Raw genomic sequence first — 23142 nt, 5'->3', positions numbered from 1 at the left:
AAATCCCCAACCCCTCCATCACCTTTTTAATTAGAGTGAAGTTCCCCACTTTACCTTCTCCCAGGGGGAATTTCTCTGACTGCTGAGAGGCGGAAGAAGCTCCACTCTTCCCGATACCCACTGTGCCTTTGGGGTACACATCCTGCAGTCTCTTCCTCCTCCCTTCCGACATCGGAAGTCTCCCAGCTTAGATGTGGAGTGCTCCTATGTCTCCTATCTCCTTTTCATTCACTATTTTGCAATTTGGTGCATTTAAATTTTAACTTGTCTTACTGGTCCCTCCAATTTCCTATTCTACTTAGACGCTTTATGTTAAGTGTGCATTCAGTTTGGCAGAGCCAGAAGGAAGGAGGGAGGTTACTAACCAGCTGGACGGAAGGACAGCTCAATAGAAAAGACCCTGACAGAAAGATACACAGTGGCAAACAGTTATTAACTAAGACAGAGTTTACAACGGGCTTAAGGTGTCTTGTTTTAAAACAAACTCTGGGTTTCACATTTATTGCAGAGGGCTGTCTGGTTTCTAGTTATTGTTTGATTAGTTCCTTGTACTATTTTTATTTCATTCTTATTAATTTTTAAATCAATCTTCTCTAACCTAGTAGTTTCAGAAGCAATTCTCACAGGCTGGAGAAGATGCCCAGGAAAGGTGAGTCGTTCTCCTCCTTCTGGAGAAAACAGTCCATAGAGGGAAATATATGAACTTCAATGAAGGAACCATTCTTAAATACAAAATCTGGCTCTAGTTATAGCTCTGCCCATCATCTTCAGGTAAGAAGATTCTAGAGCGTACAGTGGCCTCTGACATAAATGTCCCTAACGCTCTTCCGTAGTGCTCCGGCTAAGGCCCCTGCCTTGCTGTAGGTGCGCCCCAGAGCACGCTCAGCACAGAGCCGCCTTATGGGGATAAGCACAGAAAGCAGCCCCACTATGGTGCTGCCTGATTTACTCTGTGTTCAGGTTTCCGGTCGTTTTGCTTCATGATACTTGGGTGTATTTTATGAGCTGGCTGCAGTATGTCTGTGTTGTTAAACGTGTGCGTTTCCGTTACCGAAGTACGTATCGAATCCTCTGCGGGTTGGCAGGCATTCCTTCCGGTACATTCCCAGGTGCCATTTTCCGACCATATGCGTAGCATAGCCTGCGTCCTTTAAAAGCTGGGGCAGGAGTTTTTCGTCTAGCGGAACACAGTTGGGCTGACAGGTCATGATGAGGTAATGCTGTAAGCCCATATGGATCTTAAAGAGATAAAAACACAACTAGGGGTTAGTGCCGGTGAAACACCATGACGGAGTAGATACGGCCACCGCCTGACTCACAGGACACATCCGTGGGTCTAGACGCTCAGGCTTGTTCTGGAAGACAGATTCCTCGGGACACAAATAGGGTTTGAATGTATGAATAAAACCATTTCAATAAATAAGATTTTTCAACAAATATTATCAAAACATTGCATCAGGAGCTGTAACTTATTCTACCAAGGGAAAAGATTCCAAACCCACTGCATGTGAGAAGTTGAAGTCTGATTAGAAGGAACATCTCTATTCTTTGAGGACTTGATAGTTTTCTGGAAAAAAACTTATTTGACAGTAGGATGAAACTAATGGCTCAAGTTTCTCATTCAACTTCACATAAACCACAATCTGCAAAGACACTGATCTTTCTACAAAGCATTCCCCTGACTAGTGCTTGGGATTGGTTCACAAAAGTATTTCTAGGGCACAGGGTCCATATGCGTCTGGCATTAGGAGACAAAGGCTTGGTGAGTTTTAGAATAGTGAAACGTTTCTATAATTTTACAAGTTCCTTGAATTTTAATGGGAATATACTCCTAACAAATCCCTCCGCAAACTGAAATTATGATAAACTTTAAAATGTTACCAAACCCATTTTGTGAAGCACTCTTCCCCTGCCATAGGAGATTCTGATTTCCTTAGATCACTGGTCCTCAACCGTCCTCACGCTGGAACCCCCTTAGTACAGTTCATGGTGTGGTGACCACAATCATACAACTGTTTTTCTTGCTACTCCATAACTGTAATTTCCTCCTGTTATGAAACATAATGTAAATATCTGATATGCAGAATATATGATACGCAAAGGGGTCACCACCCACAGGTCAAGACCTGCTCACTGCCTTGGAGACACAGTACTCTGAGAACAGTGAAGGCTGTGGGTGCCAGTTCTCAACCCAGCAAGAACTCCAGCACCCTGGTCCACTGAGGGCAGGGATCAAGCAACTTACTGCTGATAATTCCTTAAATGTGCTGCACAATAAACACGGGAATCCAACTCCACGGTGGCTGTATCCGCTACAAGCTTTGTGACCTTTAGACACCAAGATGGCAGCTTCCGCGAGTTACTTTGTCTCGCTATTTCTAAGGTTTTCTTCATCTGTGTTACCTTCCTCTGGTTTGTCCAGGATTAGTGAGGCGGTAAAGAATGCCAAATACATATTAAATATTCAACAACGCGCCCGGTAACAGCCATGAGCAGCTATCCATAACACGACTCCCCTCCTGCGCCAGTGTGCTTCTCTGATGACGTGGTAAAGCACCAACAAACCAACATGCTGGAGAGAGAGTTTGTTTTGCTCACAGACTGGCTGTAGTCTGTCACAGAGTGGCGCTGAGGCAGAAGCTGGAGGCCACAGACGATCACCACTGCTTCCTCAGGCTTGTTCAGCTACCTTCTGACCGAGTCTAGGGCCGCCTGCCTAAGGACCGCACTGCCCACGTGTAGCACAGCCAATGCTGCATCAATTAGCAATCTGGAAGAGCTCCTCAGACATGCCCGCAGGCCAATGGAGGCAATCAGTCGACTGAAGTTCCCTCTCCTCCAGTACGCCAAGCCAGCCACCATGCTCAACCATCACACCTCCCAGTGCTCTGCTTCCTCGAAGGCTACACAGCTTTACAGGGATCTCTCACACTCTTGAGCCACTCCCTGGCGTGTGTTTTGCATACGACTGTCAAATACAGTGCACACTGGGACTTCAAATCTGCAGTTCCACTCTACACAGCCAGCACTGACTTTTCTCAAACTTAAATTCCTGACTACGCAAACCATATAGGTTCGCAGACCTGCATTTGGTTCAATTTTGTTTAATTTTCATTACTTTTAAACCATACCTACACGGGGTGTGTGGCCATGATGCGATGACTACATCATGGACTGCCTTAAATGTTAAAGCATGATTAACTCACTATCGTGGTTTCACAGGTAGACTTAAACATCAGAGTGTAGCAAGTTGCAGGCTTAAAGCCTGTGCGGTTTACTCCATGTTAAACGTGTCAAGGAAGGTGCTTAAAATAAAAGTCCATTTCCGTAGAGATTCCTCTCTCTGGGCACACACAGTGGGAATGTTCCAGAAGCCTTCTAGGTGCCTTCCTCTCAGTTCATATTCAGCCTCTGGAAGCCAATAAAGGGCCCGTTGACCCTCTGACTCTGGCTTGAATTGAGCTCTGTCAACGGGGAATCACTCGCCAGAGAGAAGAGAGACAGGAGAGAGCGAGGGACCCTGGGATGAAGCTGCTTCAGCCTGGCCACCTCTGTCTCTGTACTGATGGCCACCCTGAAGGCTGTATCCCATGTGCCTCTGCCTTCTGTCATCTCATCCCTCCGTCCCTCCCTACTGGTCTAGGGGTGGTAAGAGCTCTGCTGTCCCTCTCCACTAGGCTTTCTGCCCCGCTCACATTCAGGTCTTCTAAAGTATAGTCACTTTGGCAAATAAACCCTCCCTAATGTACTCTAATTTGAATATACCATCGCTTTCCGGACACACCCCTGAATGGTAGGGATTTTATCATTTCTAGGGAAAGGTAGTTGTCCCTCTGCACTCGCATATACACACATGCATAGACACATAGGCACCTGTATACCAGCATGTTCATACACACAGAGAAGAATTCTTTCCATTGCTACCAAGCTTACTAAACAGAAAATTGAGCCAAGGCTCAAACACTTCATAACGTGCACTAATATATAACTGAGGATATAAAAGTAATATTTCATGAAGCCCAAAGGCACCAGTGGATATAAACACGCAAAGCTCATGTAGAAAGCTCATCTATCACGTGCAGAGAATTATCTCTGATCGCTAGAAGGCACTGCCAAGAGATACTGTGCAATTTGGTTTTCCTGTGCCACGGGCAGCAAGCCAGGGGGTCAGCTGAAACCTGTCTCTATTCTCTGCAATCATACAAAACAGGGGATTTGTTCTTTTTTAGTTCCTGGGAATTTATTTGATAGAACGTTTTTATGGCATTTATTGGGAAGCAGAAGCCAAACTCTGGATGACGGCCAAAAACGTGTTTTTGGTCTGTTCAAACACTATTTGGAGCCAGGAAGCTGTAATGTGTTCAGACACGGTAAACAGGCAAGTGCCAAGCTTGTTCCACTCCAGCACGGACTCTGGGGTCACCCCACAATGTGTGGGGTGGGCCATCATGGGGTACAAATGAGAATCAATGAAGGAAGGGCAGCCATCTAATCACAAGAAAATCTACAAGTGCATCCAAAGCTCATCGTCAACACCCAGAGAGAAGGTATAGATAGAAAAGGCATAGCTGTGATATATGAAAGTCCATTGGGGCTACCCCTCCATCTGTTTGTGTGGCTGTCTCTTCTTCATTCAAACAAATCCTCTTGCAAAAACAGCCCACCCCCCTTCAAAGTTTGCAGTTGACCACTGAGGATTTGCTCCTCTGATGGCTAAGGTCTTCAAACCCCAGGGAGAGTCTTGCTTTCAATGAGATGAGTGACTGAGAAACCCCTAGTCTTTCCTTCAAAGACCTAGAAGATGGTTGCAATACAGTCTCATTAGTTTAAAAGGGAAAAAGAAAACCAAATCCAACCACCTCCTCCTGTGATGGGGAAGACGATGGCTCTTAGGTCAGAAGCACTTCTGTTTCTTCTCTCGGGCCCACGCAGCATGCTGTCACTATGTGTCTGTGCTGGTTTTAGGTCAACTTGGCACAAGCTAAAGTAATCTGAGAAGGGGGAGCCTCAACTGAGAAAATGCCTTCCCAAGATGAGGCTGTGGACAAGCCTTTAAGGTGCTTTCTTAATTAGTGATCGATGGGGGAAGGGCCCAGCCCACTGTGAGTGGTACCATCCCTGGGCTGGTGGTCCTGGGTTCTATAAGAAAGCAGGCTGAGCAGCCATGATGAGCAAGCCAGCAAGTGGCACCCCTCCATGACCTCTGCATCAGCCCCTGCTTCCAGGTTCCTGCCCTATTTGAATTCTTTTCCTGACTCCCTTCAACGATGGACTATGATGCGGCAGTATAAGCCAAATAAACCCCTTCCTCCCCATCTTGCCTTTTGGTTGTGATGTCGCATCACAGTGACTAAGACAGTATCTCATGAGCTCAGGATTCTACACTCCAGCCACTCTCATTAGAGGCTCTACCAGGGGCTCCGTGAACCACCCTATCCTACTTGGCAGCAGATGCCATTTCTCTCCCACCCTCAGCAGTGGCGGGATAACACCTGGTGGAGCAGGAGGGAAACTCCATCTGGTCTACCAGCCCTATGCAAGGTAAACACACAACCTCCATGCAGCATGAACCCATGTTTGTGACACAGCATCTGCTACAGCCCAGGCAAATTCAGAAAAGGGAACAGACCCGGCTGGACCTTACACGCCAGAGCCTGAAAGGGAGATTCCAGAATAGAACACAGTCACAGGATGTGACCGTGACCAGCCAGGGGTTCAGAACTCCCAGCCTGTGTTTCTGCCAGTCTCCAGTGGGTTCCAGTCAGGGTCAGAAAACCCTTGTACTGTCCGACGGTGTATTCCTGGAGATGCCCACAGAACAAATGGAGAGTAGAAAATCTGCCCCCTCCCTCATGAAGCTTTCTGACAAGCACTCAGCTGCCCAGGGTGCTGCAGCCAAGAGCTACAGAACACACATTGTGTCCTAAGAGGCTGGCCTGGCCATCTGGCTTGGCCTCCATGTTCGGGCTTCACAACTGGCCCACGCCACTGACAGTTTCAAGGGCCTATTTATTTTGGTGTTGATTAGTAAAGAGTGCGGGTCTCTGACTAACCCCACAAAGCGATGCTGTCTGTAAAAAGAGTAAACAAGGCAGAAATGGTTCCCATCTCTTCCTCTATTCAAATTCTGAATCCAACAGAGATTAAGAAAAAAATAGAAAGAAATCTGAAAACAGAATTTTTAGTAAAGTGATATGAATAAAGACTCATATCAATGATGATGAAAATGATCAGAAAGCAACAATGTATGCACAGATTTTTTTCAATTAGAAATCATTTATTTATTTATTTATTTATTTATGTGTGTGTATGTATAGTGTATGTATGTATATGTATGTGTATGCATGTGTTCGTGTGTGGACGTGTGTGCATTTCACACATGTGGAGATCAGAGGATACCTTGCAGAAGTTGGTGTTCTCCTCCCACCATGTGGAGTCTTAGGACTGCTCAGCAGCCTTGGTGGCTCCTCTAAACCATTTCCCCGTCCTCGAAGAGATTATTCCCAAAAACCAACCACATGAGTCAACCAACCACAGAAATGGCACAAGCTAACCGATCACATCCATTCAACTCCAAACTTACTTCCTTATTTTTCTTGTTTCCCGTCTCCCAGGAGGTAAATTAACCTCCACCATCAGAGCAAGTCGCCCTGGGAGCCTTGCGTTGGAGACACATGCTTGACTGCTGGCTCTCCTGCTGCTCTTCTCAGCCTGATGCATCCTGTGTCCCCACCTTAAGTGAGCACAGTGATGTAGCACAGGCAATACAGGATGGCCTCCTGACTGCATGCTGCCCTGATCTCTGCCTCCTGACAGAGAAGACCCAACTCACTCAAAGCTCTTCTCCCACTTTCTCCCAGCTCCTCCTCTGTTTACCTCAGTTCAATGACTGGAACCCACCAAGGCTGATGGGAACCAGGCCAAACCCTGAGGACAAGCAGGAATGGCAGGTAGCGAGTCCACATTTAGAAGTGGCATGCCCACAGGCCCTCTTCCTCTGCATATGTCTCCTGACAGTCTGGAGGTAAACTTGAAGCACAAGTCAAGAATACCCTGTCCGGAACTTCCCAGCTTCTTCCCCATATTTTCTGCTCAAGGTTCTGCCTCAGGGGTGAGTGAAAGGCCCTGAAAGTGTCTGTTCTATTTATCAATATGATTAAGAAAAATGTGGCTGAGGTCCCTAAGGAAAGAAACCCAGTGTCATCTTTCATCATCTGTCTTCTCTGCCAAGGTTTATAGAATTCTGGTGTGGAGTGACCGCCTCAGTCCCCGTAGGACAAGCAAGTTGAGGACTAAAAAGAGAGTTTTCACAAAGACCTACCATTTTTATTACCCTTTCATCTTTCTTCTTTCTTCTGTCCTTTGTATGTGTGTGTGTGTGTGTGTGTGTGTGTGTGTGTGTGTGTGTACACATGCGTGCACGTGCGCAAAGGTATGTGAGAAATATGGTCTCCCTATGTAGACCTAACTGTAGTCTAGGCCGGCTTCAAACTTGCAAAGATTAAAGGTATGCACCATCACACCCAGCCTTTTCAAAAATTTCATTAAAGAACAAGCAATTACTCTACCACTGAGTTACATCTCAAGTCCTAGTTTGTTTGTTTGCTTGCTTGCATGTGACAAGCCTTGCTTTGTGGCCAGGCTGGCCTTGTTCTCTCTATGAACCTGAATCTGGCCTCAAACTCATGGTCCTTCTGCCTCAGCCTCTCAAGAGCTGGAGTTAGTGGCAGTGTCCTCACACCCAGGTAAATCATTTGTACATATAAAATAAGATAAACCAACTTTTTATTGGAGCCTGGAGGAGTGGCTCAGTGGTTAAGAGCATTAGTTGTTTATCCAAAGAGTCCAGGTTCAGTTCCCAGTATCCACACCGCAGCTCACAACCGTCTGCCACTACAGTTCCAGGGGATGTGAGCCCTCTTCTGCCTCCACGGGCACCAGGCATAAACATGGCACATAACATATTTGCAGGCAAAACTCCCATACATGTAAAAAAATAAAATTTAAATTTAAATTGAGAAAATTTACTGGGGATGCAGACATATGTAATGACTATTGCACAGTGGATCAAATCAACTTGTTAGAATTTGAAAATCTAGTATTTTCAAGTTATTTGTTTGGATTAAAACAGTATAGAAATTCTATTAAGAGAAATAAAAAGTGTGAGCTAAGGACGAGTGAATACAAAGTGATATTCCTTGCGGGCATCACTAAGAAACTAATGAAGAGGGGCTGCTTAGCGGAAGAAGGGAGGGACAGGAAAAACAGTCTTTACATTGGAAACTTCTGGATGTACTTCCTAGACACAGTTTCAAAAATAAGAACAGCGACCGAGCTGTGTATGGCAGTACAGCCTTTGATCCCAGCACTCTGGACACAGAGGCCCCAGATCTCTGAGTTCCAGGCCAGCCAAGGCTACACAGAGAGACAAAGGGCGCCACAGGAAAGCTGATTATAGCTCCTTGGAATACACTTGTGTAAAACAGTGTTAAACTGGATACATTCTTTAGGATATAATACCTTAAGTGTAACATTACCATGGAAATATCAACAACCAGAGTTGAAGATTTAACGTTTTTATCTTGCACAGGAAGCATTGGGCCAGGGAGACTTAGCCCCTGGCATGCTCCTGACCCTTCCTCCCCCTCAGTTCCCACCCAGCACCACCTTCTCCTCAGTCTCAGGACAAGCTGAACCCAGCCTCAACACGTCTCTGTGGATGCCTTAGACATGTGGGTGAGGGGCTGGAGTCCCCCATGTAAGCCCCTTTGTAAGCTTTGAAGGTTTTACCTTTTTATTTGACAGTTCTATATATTTAAAGAACAGGTTTTAACTGTTTTCAAGCCTCACCATCCCACCACCCTGTCTCCCACTGTACCCCTTCTCAGCCAGTTCCCCTCCTGGCTATTGACTTCCTTTTGTGTGTGAACGGCTGAGAGCGCTTGCCTAGTAAGTGCAAGGCCCTGGGTTCGGTCCTCAGCTCCGGGGGGGGGGGGGGGGGAGAGTTTCTTACCTGAAGGAAGGGTGGGAAGATTTTACTGCAACAGGGAGAAATTTATCAGGGACTACACTATGGAAGAAAATAAACACACCCCCTACCAGATTTAGGTTTTTACACCATATGTGTTTTCTACTTAAAAATAAAATTATAGACGGATTTTAAAGGTAATAAATAAAGGTCACAGGGAGAAACTAGAACTCAGTGAGACTGAATTCTATCTAATTCTTGTATTTATCATTAACTACCTCCCCCATCTGCATTAAGAACCTCCCCATCTGCATTAAGCACCTCCCCATCTGCATTAAGCACCTCCCCATCTGCATTAAGCACCTCCCCATCTGCATTAAGCACCTCCCCATCTGCATTAAGCACCTCCCCCATCTGCATTAAGCACCTCCCCATCTACATTAAGCACCTCCCCCATCTGCATAAGCACCTCCCCATCTGCATTAAGCACCTCCTCCATCTGCATAAGCACTTCCCCATCTGCATTAAGCACTTGCTACCCAGTCTCTCACTCACCCTCCACCTGCTTCAGGTTCTACAGATTTTCCACCAAAACATGAGGGTTGAAAGGTTCATATGAAAGAATTGGTTAATAATGAAATAATATAAAAACTTGAGTTCATGTTTCCATTTAAGTCTCAACAGCAGAACAGTCTGTGCAGTGTGCAAGGCAGAGCTAGGCAAGGGTCGTGTCTTCTTACCAAAGATGGATTGGTGGGTGTCATGGTTTAAATATGGTTGGCCCAGGAAGTGGCACTATTAGGAGATGTGGTCTTGTTGGAATAGGTGTGGCATTGGGGGTGTGGGCTTTAAGACCCTCATCTTAGCTGCCTGGAAGTCAGTATTCTGCTAGCAGCCTTCAGATTAAGATGTAGAACTCCCAGTTCATCCTGCACCATGCCTGCCTGGATGCTGCCATGCTCCCAACTTGATAATGGACTGAACCTCTGAACCTGTAAGTCATCCCCGATGAAATGCTGTCCTTATAAGAGTTGTCTGGGTCATGGTGTCTGGTCACAGCAATAAAACCCTAAGACAGTGGGTATAATAATGTGTGGTTTCCCTAAGAATACAAAAGCACTCTAGTCAAAGAGAATTAAAGCTAGACAGAGCATCACAGAGTTTAGCCCAGGTCCTGTATCTGTGAGAAACTGGGTCCAGCAAGGTCAGAATTTGGCACAGTCAAGACTGAAACCTCTCTCTCATATTCCTGTTTACTTATCCCTTTCAAAAGAAAAACAAGGGCTGGAGAGACGGCTCAGTGGTTAAGAGCAATGGTTGCTCTTCCAGAGGTCCTGAGTTCAATTCCCAGCAACCACGTGGTGGCTCACAACCATCTGTAATGGGATCCAAAGCCCTCTTCTGGTTGTCTAAAGACAGTGACAGTGTACTCACATACATAAAGTAAATATATAAATCTTAAAAAAAAAGAAAAGAAAAGAAAAGAAAAACAAGGCAAAACAAAGAAACAAACAAAGCAAAAGCTCAAAAGAGCAAAGTTCAGTTAGTCTAAGGTTTTTATTGTTTTTCAAATGGGAAGAGATTTGTTTCCGGGTATTTGAACACACTGTGAATCCTGGGATTGTCTTGTTTACTGCAAAAACACTGTTTCTAGTTGTGGCTCAGCCCTTAACACACACCTTTAATCCCTCTAGCTGGAGTACAAGCACACACTTAGTACACACCTTTAATCCCTCTAGCTGGAGTACAGGCACACACTTAGTACACATCTTTAATCCCAAACAACAAAGGTAAAGTCAGTTTGTGGAAGGAAGCACCCATGTTTGAAAGTGATGTCTGGTTGAGTGGCAGACAAAGTGACGAATCAGAGAAAAATTTGACAGAATAGGATATGCCCCACTCTCACGAGAAGAGAGAGGAAAGGGAAGCTACTTAAGAGAGAGCTGCACGTGGGCTGGAGAGATGGTTCAGAGGTTAAGAACACTGACTGCTTTCCCAGAGGTCCTGAGTTCAATTCCCAGCAACTACATGGTGGCTTACAATCATATGTAATGAGATCTGGCAACTTCTGGTGTGTCTGAAGACAGCTACGGTGTACTCGTATACATAAAATAAACAATCTCTTGGGAAGGAGGCAGTTTTACAGGGACTGTTATATAGAGATTGAAAGGAGAACGAGCTAAACGGTACAGACAGAATGAGCCAGAGAAGGAGAAGGAGCCAGAAGATTAGAAAACATGGCTAGAGTTAGTTTGAGCTCCAGCAGAGCATTTCAGGAGAAGCTGAGGGAAGCCAGGTTGAAGTCAGTGTGTACAGGAGCTTTGAACCAGAACAACTGAGTTGAATCAGGCATCCAGAAAGAACAAGAAAGGGTGAGCTTTTTCAGCAGTAACTCTGAGAGGCCGAAAACATTTCAGACCCAGATGAGATTGCAGACGGTAAGCTTTGGAGACAACGTTACTTCAGGCAACTAAGCTACATTAGTGTGACTGACATCCTAGTTTTAATTCTATTGCCCTGGTGACAAATGCTCTGATTTAAAGAAGTAACTTAGAGGAGAAAGGGTCGCTTTAGGTTGAAGTTCCAAGTTATAGCCCATCATAAGAGGGAAGTCAAGGCTTACGATAAGCAATCTATCGATTGCTGAAAGAAATAAATGCATGCACACAATTCAGCTCAGTCAGTCGGGACAGCGCCCACAGGCCAATCTAATATAGGCTGTCTCCCACTGACCGTCTTCCAAGAGACTGTGCCAATCTAATACAGGCTGTCTCTCATTGAGACTGTCTTCCCAGACTGTGTCAAGTTGACAATGAGAACCAACTGCCACAATTGCCAAGGCCACAGATAGGAGTCTTGAATTTTTGACAAAAAAAAATGATAGATTCACTTTTCAGGTAGAGATATTTAAGAGTAACTTGGATGTTAAAAATGATGATATTGTTAAGCATGAACGAGCACTGCTGGTGTTCTTAAGAACTCTAAGGAGGAAACAGGATATAGTTGTTACAAATACTGACTCTGAGCACACTGCCTGGTTCATAGCAAGTCCACCATTTCTTAGTCCTATGGCCTTGGGCACATTTCTCCCGTGTGTGTGTGTGTGTGTGTGTGTGTGTGTGTGTGTGTGTGTGTGTGTAAATGTGGGTGCAGGTGTGTACATGTACAGCACCCATTGTGGAGGCCAGAGGACAACCTAAGGTGTCAGCCCTCGGACACCTTTCACTTTTTCAATTTTGAGACTGTGTCTCCCATTGGTCTGAAACCCTGCCACATAGAGAAAGCAGTCTAGCTGGCTAATGAGCTTCCAAGGACCCACCTCCTATTTAGCCAGTGCTGTGATTAAAGACTCGTGGTACCAGCCTGACCTTCACTGTAGGTTCTAGGGATCTGAAGTGAGGTCGTCAGGCTGGTGGAGCAAGTACTTTGCCACCTATTTTTTTTTCCTTTTCTTTTCTTCGGAGCTGGGGACCGAACCCAGGGCCTTGCGCTTGCTAGGCAAGCGGTCTACCACTGAGCTAAATCCCCAACCCCCTTTGCCACCTAATTTATTTCTCCCCAACATATCTTACCTTCTTCCAGCCTTGGCTCACAAGCCCTTGTTATAAAACAATGCTAATACAACATAGCTTTTAAAACTGTAAAGACCACTGCTCTGTAGTATAAACAAAACATCATAACAGGAGAACCAGAAGTCAGGGGCTGGGGAGATGGCTCTGCAGTTAAGAGCACTGACTGCTCTTCCAGAGGTCCTGAGTTCAATTCCCAGCAACCACATGGTGGCTCACAACCATCTGTAATGGGATCTGATGCCCTCTTTTGGTGTGTCTGAAGACAGTGACAGTGTACTCATATACAAAAAATAAATAATTCTTTAAAAAAAAACCAAAAAACCTAGAAGCCCGTTTCAAAGAGCAACACTGATATTACAGAGAAAAATATTTGGATGTTTCAGAACTATCTCTATTACTAAGTCACTATGACTCCAAGAAATATAAAGAAGTTGCTGTGTGAGAAAATAATTGATTATTTGGGAGATATAGAATATGGTATATTTGATTTTTCAAGACAGAGTTTCTCTGTGGAGCCCTGGCTGTCTTGGAACTCTGTAGACCAGACTGGCCTCACAGAGATCCACCTGCCTCTGCCTCCCGAGTGCTACCACTGCCTGGCCCAAATATTTTTCTTTTAGCTCTTACAATGATTCTAAACATGAAAAAAATGTCATCAGTTTTAAACTATTTAAGTATAAAAACAATTCTGTTTTAACTAGCTTTTGAAGCATATGAGAGAGATAGTGAGCATGTACCAACATGTAGCGTTTGAAAGCAACGATTACTCTTAGACTCCAGTGAAAGGCTATCACTAAACCAAAGTTTATCTTCAGTTAATCTTTAGCAGGATCTCATGAAGTCTGTGACAGATTATGTTTGCGTCAGCTCCTCTGAGACGACTCAGATGGTTTTGAAGAACACAACCTCTCCCTTTTCTTTACTTATTAACCACAGGTTTTCTCCCAATACTCAAGTATTTTCAAGCACTCAGTGGGTGTAGCACATCAGTAGAAGCAGTCGATCCTGTAAGTGAGGCTTGAAGTGCAACATTGGCTTTTTTCTCCATGTCTGTTAGGAAGGTGTTGCACAAGGGAACAGCCCCTCCATTATTTTGCAACATGAGTTCAGTTCTTGATCTTCAGAGCAGATGCAGAACCACCTCACACTACTTCTGGAGAGCAGTGTGCTGGGAGATAGTTGCTCTGGTCTGGGGATTTCTGACTAAACTAAGCAGCAAGGCCTGGAACGCCCTACTGCTGACAGGAAAGCAGCCATGATTTAACCCCATAGTAACCTATGGCTATTGATAGTTCTGAGTCCCTCGAAAAAGTGTTATCTTCCCTTTTCAGTCTTTGAACCACTATTGGAATCTTTATCTCAGTCTTAGAACATGGTTTGACCGGAGAGGTTAGGTGAACACACATGTAGGAAGGCAGTAGGTTCAACATGTTTACTGAATGAACAGTGTGCTTATAATCCGTTACACAGTGGATGACATCACACTCACGCTTACTGCTAACTCATGTTTCCTCGAGCATCTGCTTTCTGACATCTTTGGCTGACTTGTACTCAAGCGTACTAACACCAGCTGTCTAAATCTTTGCATGAAAAAAGGGCAGAAGATTGTGTGTGTGTATGTGTGTGTGTGTCTGTGTAGATAGACATTAGATAGATAGATAGATAGATAGATAGATAGATAGATGATAGATAGACAGATAGATAGATGATAGATGACACAGAGAAAGAATACCAGTACCCAATAGTAACCACTAAAAATTATTAAATTTAATTTGGTCATAATCACATCAGGATTTTTAAAACCTATCAATCTTGGAATGGTGGAAGTCTAATCATAGGTCTGGATGCAGGAAACTAAGAATTTATTTATAGCTGTGCAACTCCTCCACTGACATCCAATTTAGGCAAGCTATCCCCTCACCTGTAAAAGGCATTCAAGATAACTACCTCATAGGGTGGGTTTTTTTTTAAAGTTTTAATACAATAAAAACACTACAAAATATGTTCTTACGGTCCCCAGTCATTTAACATACACATACTCTGTAGGTAAATACATTAGTTGCAGATACTTTTCGAAAGGGACAGCGAAGACACTCGTGTGGACCTGATTCACCCTCAAATGGGGAAGGAATAGCAGCACACCTATTTTCATCGTAGGGGTACGGAGAACCTAGAAATGGCTTCCACTGTTGGCTGTGCACAGCGGAGGATCTGGAGGGCAGGTGCTGGAGTTTCCACGTTGTTGACATATGTGTAGTTATAGGCAAGGGAGTAACTTATTAAAGGAGATACGGGAGCCTGGGGTGCACCTTGTCTCACCTGTGGCCTGGCTCCCAGGCACGGCAGGAATTGAGAGAAAGGTGAAGACCTTTCACCACACATCTCCCAGGCTCATTCACTGAATGAAGGCTTTCTGGTGACGGTCCCCTTGTCAACAATCCCAAGTCTTTTTAGTGTTTCTAAACTAATCTCTAAACCTCCCATCTACACGGCTTCCTATTCTCTGGACCTATGACACATGTCAGTCCTCGGGGCCCGTCCCAGTGCGGGCTCTCACTTTAATGCCCCTCTGGAGCTCTTTGGGCCTCCTTTTTCTTCTCCATCCTTCCTCTTCAGAACCTCTTCTAGCCTTCTCCTTGGGGCTTCGCAGACACAGCACCTCGAGTTCCCAGAAACCCCCTCTCCTCCGACCTTGAGAAAATGAAAGCCACTACAGCGTTCGGCCACCAGGAGGAAGCCGGGCATGCGCAGTGGCTGCCTTAGGCAGCGCCTGTGGAAGCCCTGGGTGGCGAGCGCTGTCCGACTAAGCCCGCGGGTGCCAACTCGCGGGCTCGCGGGGTCACGCGGGGCGGGAGGCCGCCTGGTACCTGATAGCGGCCGGTGAGCAGCTGGCTCCGCGAGGGCGTGCACAGCGGCTGCACGTAGTAGTTGTCCAGGACCACGCCGCCGGCCGCCAGCGCATCCAGGTGCGGCGTGCGGATGACCGAGCCGTGGAAACCCAAGTCGTTCCAGCCCAGGTCGTCCGCCAGCACGAAGACCACATGGGGCGGCGGGGCGGCGTCGGAGGCCCGGGCGGGCCACAGCAGCAGCAGCAGCAACAGTGGCAGCCGCGGCCCCGGACCTCCAGCTCGGCTCCCGCCGGTGCATCCGCTCAGCTCGCCCATCCTTAGCAGCCTGAGGAGCCTGAGCTGCCCGCGCCCCCGGCAGAATCGGGAACTGAGCGCCCGGGCACCCCCTGCAAGACTACATTCACCTAGGCGGGCCGCGGGCTGGGGAGGGCCGGCGTGCACGGCCTCCGCCTCCCGGAGGGGCCGGGGGAGGAGCCGCACTGAGCGCGCGGGCAAACTCAGCGGCTGCTTCCGAGGCCCAGAGGCCTGTTATTTTCCTTAGCCATGAACTTGAGAGCCACTAGTTCCAAAGCGGTTTCACAATCTTTGTCTGATTAAATCTAGCCGCAACCTTGACAGCTAAGCCCAATAATTAGCGCCCCCTTCATCCCCAGAAGGCTGGACTGCTGACCCCACAGTCTCTCTCTGCCTCTGTGTCTTTGTCTCTCTGTGTGTCTCTGTCTGTCTGTCTGTCTGTCTGATATGTCTAGTTCAAGGCCGTCTCTTGAGGCAGATGAGAAAATAGAGGCGAGGCGTGCAACTGGTGTTTCAGATTGATTTATGAAGTGTGTACCCATGAAGCCACTTCCTTCCCATCGTCAGTGAGCCAAACACATTCCGTCGGCACAGAAATTGAAATGAAATGGTGAAGTTTCATTTCAAGAGGTTCGGGATATGTCCACCTAAGACGGTCTGCTTACTCAATGTCTAGAGCTTGAGTGATAACTGTTAGGTGGAGGAAAAAATTCGGCAGTGCTAGGAGAACACACCCTCTCTGGCTGAGGCCAAGTCCGCGGGAGTTACTTTACCGCTTTCGAAGCTCCAGACGGATGATAGCCTTGAGAAGTAATTATTGCTGACGTACTCAACTGACTTCCATGCAGTGACTGATGGGCGTTTGTGGTATTGTACCTTACAGGTTTCAATTTCTTATCGGCTTCTTCGTTAATAAGTTAGGTGAAATCTCATGATGGATTCATTTCTGCATTTGTGCAGAGCATAAAAAATGTTTTCCTTTTTAAAATAAAATCCTCGAATATGTTTCTCTCTTAACATACTTGAAGGTTTTCTTTGAAGTAGATAATTACTTATCTTTAGTAAAATATGGCCAATTTTTTTTTAATTTTGGTGTTTTAAAACCCAAAGACAATATCTTAGAAGAGCTGTTTGTTTCCCATTGTGTTGAGGATAGTACAGGGGGGGACAGAAATGCCCGCTGTGATCTCTGCATGTTCTTCTACCCCATAATTGTTTCTATATCCCTGTCCTTTTTGTTTCTAAGCCAGGTGCTTACTATGTAGCCCAGGCTAGCCTCCTCCAGCTCTCTGTCCTCCTGCCTCTTCATCTACCGCTGAGAGGAGCTGGGATTCCAGTCATCTGCAACTTCCCTAGGCTTTCCCTGCAGTTGATAAACGTTGAACAGCCTCCTGTAATTACTGCTCCTAGAACTAAACACACACCAAGACTCCCCATGCCCGACATTTTCAACTGAGTGTGTTTGCTTGTGGATCCCTGGAAACCTGAGGATGAAAGAATCTGATTTTCATGTATGTACTGAACACCTATGGCATACATACTGTGCATAGTTTTGGTTTTTTTTTTTTTTAAATCTATCCACTGGTGTTCGCTTGATGTTTCTCTCAGATTTGACTCAGGCAACAGCTTCGTACAAGGGTAGAGGAGAGTGATGTGAGTGCTCCCTGGTACCTCAGACAAAGGGGCCCAGTGTCGATTTGCTCTCCTGTGGGATCCCTGTGTCACTAGCATTGGGTCTCCACTACAAAGTTACCATTTTCCCCCTTGTAATTACTACGTAGGCCTCAAACTTTTGCTTACTGGCTTTTATTTCTTGCGTGACTAAGATTATAATTAAGATGACTACTAATAGTGACTTTAGTTTCCTTCCTATGAGTTTCTGAGGTATTTAGTTCATTGTGGACTCTTGGATCCTTATTTTGATCTACATATCCTAAGCTTTTAGCATAATTATACCCCCAAACACACAGACACACACACACACACATACTCACACCACACACACACACACTCACCATGCACACATACACACCACACTCACACACACACACACACACACACACACACACAACATGCTGAGTGATACTGCTTTATTGGAACAAGGAGGTGGCCCTAGCTTTTCAAAGGGATGAAAGTTGAGTGCATTTACTGGGGCTGGGAGATATACATACACACACACATGCACATGCACACGCACACGCACACACGCAGCACAACCAGGAAGTTATAGCTAATTTTTGTGGTTTGATTGGGAGCAGAGTGGGTTGTTTTCAGCATCTCAGCATATCGTTTCTGCAGGTGGCTCTGGAATGGTCAGGTGGGGCTAAGCCACCCTGTATGACTTGGAACTATTGCCCAGTACAGCCTGGTCCAATTTGTCATGACACCAACATATCCCAACCCTAGAAGGGTAAGAAAAGAAAAAGAGGGGAAGCACTGTAGTTTCAGGGAGGTTGCTTCCTGATGAAAGGAGGATGTAGTCTCAATACTGGGAGGGGCATGTTGAGGTAACTTCCAGTTGGGATAAAAACTGGCAGTTTTTTGCAGTGAAGAATTCCATCACTTTGCGGGATGTGAAAGTTGTAAGTCTTTGCTGGAGAGATTTGGTGAGACAGCTGAAAGGAAAGGACCAAAGAGTAGGGTTCACGCGATCATAAGGATCTAGGGTTAATATGATCATTGGGCCTGCCAAGGGGTTGATCCACAGCCCTCAAGCAGTCAGGTATACTTCTAGAAGGTATTGTCTGCTCTTTCTCCGGTTTTAATTCTAATAATTGTTTGGTATTTTCCTGTTCTAGGCCTGATTGGTTTGCGTGAATCTTCCTTCCCTTAGTAAGGCCTCCATGCCTCCCTTTCCAGGGGTCATCAAGTCTAGTCATCTGTGGTTTGGAGGACCCTGCAGGAAGGGATCTGTTTGGCTTTGTAGAGTGACTATGCTTCCTTGAGGGAGGGCAGGTCTTCCTTGATCTAACTGGTCAGTTGGCTGTGTTGTACCCCTATCACTGTTGCTCTGGAAGCTATTGCATGGTGAGAGCCATTGGGAGGGCTTACATGGAAACTTTTGTTTGGTTACAGGGAGATGTTCAGTAAATAAGACATTTAAAAGACAAGGTGAACACAAAAGATTAGGAAATAAAGAGGAAAGGAGTGATGGGGAGGCTGGGGTGGGGGTGGGGTGGGAAGCCAGAGTGGAGGGAATCTGAGGTCCACATGTGGCAGGAGGCTTGCAGTTGTCTCCATCTAGTCCTGTGTCTTTCAATCCCATCTCAAATAAGTTGGGACTTGGTAGAGAAGCTACGTGTTCTCCAAGGAAGGCACACGGCAAAGATCCAGAACATCATAAGTTAGGAGTCGAAGTTATTCCTGTGCCTGAATTTTCTCCGACTTGCCCACAGAAGCCTCCGTGGTCTGGTTCTTTGTCCTTTTGGCTTCTCCTTTTTCATTTCTCATGCCGTCATTTCTTTACTTTTGGCACAATGAGTGTCCTAGGCCCACTGAGTATTTCCTTTCCTCTGCTTTGGAACTGCACATTTCTCTGAGGAATTCTGACCTGTCTGGGTGGAAGACGGCCTTCAGAAACCAAGGCAGGTGCCGAGCTGTGTTTCCTGCTCTGTGTACTCTTTGCCCCTTGGTGCTCAGTAGACTGTCAATAGCAACTGGACATGTACAGACACACTGCACTGAAGTTCTCTGAAGAAACCACATTCCTGGTGAAGCTCTTGCAACTAATTGATCAGAACTTTGTAGTTATAGAGAGAAGCAGTGTTTCTAAAATCATCTTGGGCTAACCTCAGCTGCTGTAATAACCATGTATTACCAACCTCTGGATCTAAAACCTATTCACTTTGCAGACCACTACCTTCTACCAACCCTAACCTAAGCTATGAGGCTACATGTGAAACCTACCGACTGTAGTCCACCTACCTGATGTCCCCTCTGATCTAATTGGCAAACACCTTGGCTTATGGTTTTCCTTCATCCTGTGACCTCTTCTATAGTGGTACATATAGAATCTGTGTTCCTGAGCCATGGACAATTGCTACTTGGCTCTGAATAAACTAGCTCCTATTCACTTTAGAGTGAGAGCCATGATGTACATCCAACACATACATAGTCTTCTTATACACACCCACATCCTTTGTCTGCATGTGTCTGTATGAAGCCATGGGTTCATTGTCAACACCACCAGATCTATTCTCTTCCCCATCCATATGTGGGTTTTTAACAGTTTCCTTATTGCCACCAACTAATAAGTGCTATGCTAAAGGCCTATTCTCACAGAACTAACCATACCCTTGCCAACAGTGCCAACTCCAAAGGAGTTAAAAATGTAGGTCCACATAAAACTCTGCACGCATGCTCAGAGTGTTACCAAGCAGGCTCGATTGTGGGCCATCTGAAAAGGCCAGTTATTCATGGACACATTATTGAAGCAAGAATAAGGATTGTTTTGGAAAGACAGCAAACCAAGAAGATGGGAGACTGTCTCTAACAAAGACTGCTGGATGTCAAACTCCTTCATCCCTAGGTCAACGACAGCCAGGAGTGTAAGCACAAACTGTAATCTCAAAACTTGACAGGCTCTTGTGGGAGAAACATGAGTCTGGGGCCAGGCTAACTGGGCTATGAATGAGACCGTCTCAAAAAGCAAGGTGCTACACTGTGATGCTTCCAAAGGACGAGCCATTACTCAGCCACGTAGAAGAAGCCCATTTGTGCCTTGAAGATGTAGGTACCACCATTACCATATACTTTACTTCCATAGACACTTGGGGGCCATGGCTAGATGTAATGTCCTCTTCCACCAGCCTCATTTACCCATGTTCAGGAGGCTGAGACAAACAGATGATAAGGTCAGGGCCAGTGTAGCAAGACTCTGTTTCGAAAGAGGGCAATGTTTGCTGGTGCTTTCTGGGAACGGAACTACGTTTCTAAGTTACTTTGCAGAGACTGTGACACTCAGTTACATCAGAGACTAAGAGGTACCTCTCTTTGGTAACCTTTAGGAGTACACTAAGATTTTCCTCCTACACTTTTACGTCTTTCTTATTAAATTAATTCCTAAGTATTTCATCGTGTCCGATGCCACTGAAATGGAGTTGTCGGTATCATTTTATCTTTCAAATCGCTGTTAGTTATGTGCCTTGAAATTTTAGTCAAGCGGTGTCCAACACACCTTTTCTTGAAGTTAGAGAAAGTTATGTGCTGGGTAGCAGGCTTTTATTTTCTTAAAGTATGTGTGTATATAAGACCAGTGTGGGGAGTGTGGAGTGGGGGGGGGGCGGAGAGAGAGAGAGAGAGAGAGAGAGAGAGAGAGAGAGAGAGAGAGAGAGACTGGCTGTCACTAGTTTATCAGGCAAAGGGATGGGAGCATACTTACTATTTTACCACATATGCTTCTGTACCTTCAATTTTGAATAATGTCTTCATCTGAGCAGCTAATTCTTCTTGTCCTGTTCCTATTAATGTTATCTTTAGTGACGACATTATTATATGTAACGACCCAATTTGCAAAACGCCATGAACACGATTCTTCACCCTGCACTAAGGAATCACACGCAGCCACTCACATCCACTTGCCTCTTGCTGCTGTTGGCTTGTGCTGCAGACCAGCAAACTAAGCTCGGAAGAAGCTCAGAGAAGCTGAGAAACAGGCCTGTGTTTCAGTGCCTCTCCCCAACTGCTGTTTGTTTCAACACCTTTAAATATGCTAAGTTCTGGCCACAAAGGCCAAGCAGCCTTAACACCTACTGTGTGAAAGTGCAACTAACGGTTGGTGTGGATGAAGAAGCCACACAGTTTGGAGATAAGACCGGTAGGAGAGCTTTCTTCATCGAGATGACTGAACGCACACCCGCACACCCGCACACCCGTGTGTTAAGCTGTGGCTGGACTGGAGATATTGCTCTGTTCTTGGCTGGCACAGTTTGTTTCTTGAGTACCACAAAGAGGATTGAAGTCTATTTGTTTAGATGCCACATACTAAACTGTTTTCACGATGCACTTAGCTGTGGAAATTGACGTGGGAGGCATCTTCAACTAAGGAAAGGATCTCCAGGCCAATAAAGTCCTAACACAGGTGTCCAAGGGTGTCCTGAGGTCACGCCTTCCATGTGTTAGGGCTTACACGCACACGTTACATTCTCTGGTACTACTGAAGCAGGAGGAACCCTTGAGCCTCCATACAGCATAGTACAGGGGTAATTCTTCATAAGCAGCAACCTTCAGCTTCCTGTTGGTTTTGTTCTGTGTCTGTGTGTGTGTGTGTGTGTGTGTGTGTGTGTGTGTGTGTGTGTGCGTGTCTTAGTGTGCATGTGTGTGTGGTGTGTGTCTGTGTGTGTGTCTGTGTGTGTGTGTGTCTGTGTGTGTGTGTAGGGAGGAAAAAGGTAAGAGGAAAAGAGAAAGAAAAATAATCCCCTTTAGCTCCAAAATCCTCTAAATTTAGAAATTGGTAAGTTTGAACAAGGGCTGAAGCTGGTTTGGAACAGAACTTCCTTGACCCCTTCATCCTGACCACTGTTTGTCATCTCCAGTCTCAGAGACCCTGCTTCTGCTCTGATAAAGCAAGCCTAGCATGGTAGTCTGCCTAAGACAGTGGATTCTCAGGAAAAGAAAGGGAAGGAGGGAGGAAGGGAGGGAGGGAGGGAGGGAGAGAGAGAGAGATGAGGGAGCTACACAACAACTTTTTCCAACCATGTCTAAGTACCCAAACAAATGTGAATACATGCGTTTAGGAAAAGCAATCCCAGTACTAGAGAAGAAAGTGAAATATATGTGCTGGTCTATGGAGAGTCTTTAAAAAGCAGATGCATATAGTTGTGTTAAATTAAGTAGTCCAAAAAGTCACACAATGTACACTATGCCTTTCAACCCTTTCTAGAGTTTCTAGTAAGAAATACCACATTTCAGAAATCGTGTCTACATTTACATACACATGTCTTCCTATCTGAGCCTAGGCAGTAGCATATTGCATTTTGTCATGGAGAAAGGAAAAAAAAACATTTAATTTATGGTTAAAATGTAAAACGTTCTTAGCTGGTTTATGCTTTGAAAATTTTGTTCCTAGGTAAAGCTGCTGTCTGAGGACACTGAAGGATATCCTAGTCGGTGGAAACGGGCCCTGGGTCAGGGATGAGCCCGAAGTTTATTGCCCAGCCCTGCTTCCTGTCCCCACCCCAGAGGTGTGAGCAAACAGCCTGACCCTCCTGTCACCACAGTCTCAAGCCAATTTCACCACCGAGCCTTCCCCCGAACGATGAACTGTTTCCTCAAACCATGACCCCCAAACCAGTCCTTCTAGATGCTTCTAGTCAGTTGGTCATAGCAATAAAGTAATTAGTGCAGCCATAATGGGAGTACTTTTCGAAGCATTACCTTTCCCAGAACTAACTCCTGCCCAGGCACACTTGCTCCCCTTGACCATGGATCAACAGATGTCTCACCGTCCTACCGGTAACCA

At 45.7% G+C, this 23142-nt stretch overlaps 1 protein-coding gene across 3 annotated transcripts in view; it reads right to left on the bottom strand.

Annotated features, from left to right (window-relative positions):
• The window catches only part of Arsb (arylsulfatase B), a 159288-nt gene extending 142594 nt beyond the window's left edge, over positions 1 to 16694 (bottom strand). For 2 of the 3 annotated variants that reach the window (XR_005500242.2, XR_005500243.2), the window contains exons 1-2: positions 15408 to 16694; positions 1052 to 1238 (exon numbers count right to left, since the gene is read on the bottom strand). Coding sequence is in view for 1 of the 3 variants with exons in the window: in NM_033443.1 (NP_254278.1) it covers positions 1052 to 1238; positions 15408 to 15704 (484 nt within the window). In the remaining 2 variants the exon portion in view is untranslated. 3 annotated transcript variants of the gene reach the window in all.
• Between the last annotated feature and the right edge of the window lie 6448 nt (positions 16695 to 23142).

Source organism: Rattus norvegicus, chromosome 2, assembly GCF_036323735.1.
Source record: "Rattus norvegicus strain BN/NHsdMcwi chromosome 2, GRCr8, whole genome shotgun sequence".
NCBI lineage: Eukaryota > Metazoa > Chordata > Mammalia > Rodentia > Muridae > Rattus > Rattus norvegicus.
The sequence above is the reverse complement of the archived record's forward strand: the minus strand, read 5'-3'. Positions and strand labels throughout refer to the sequence as shown.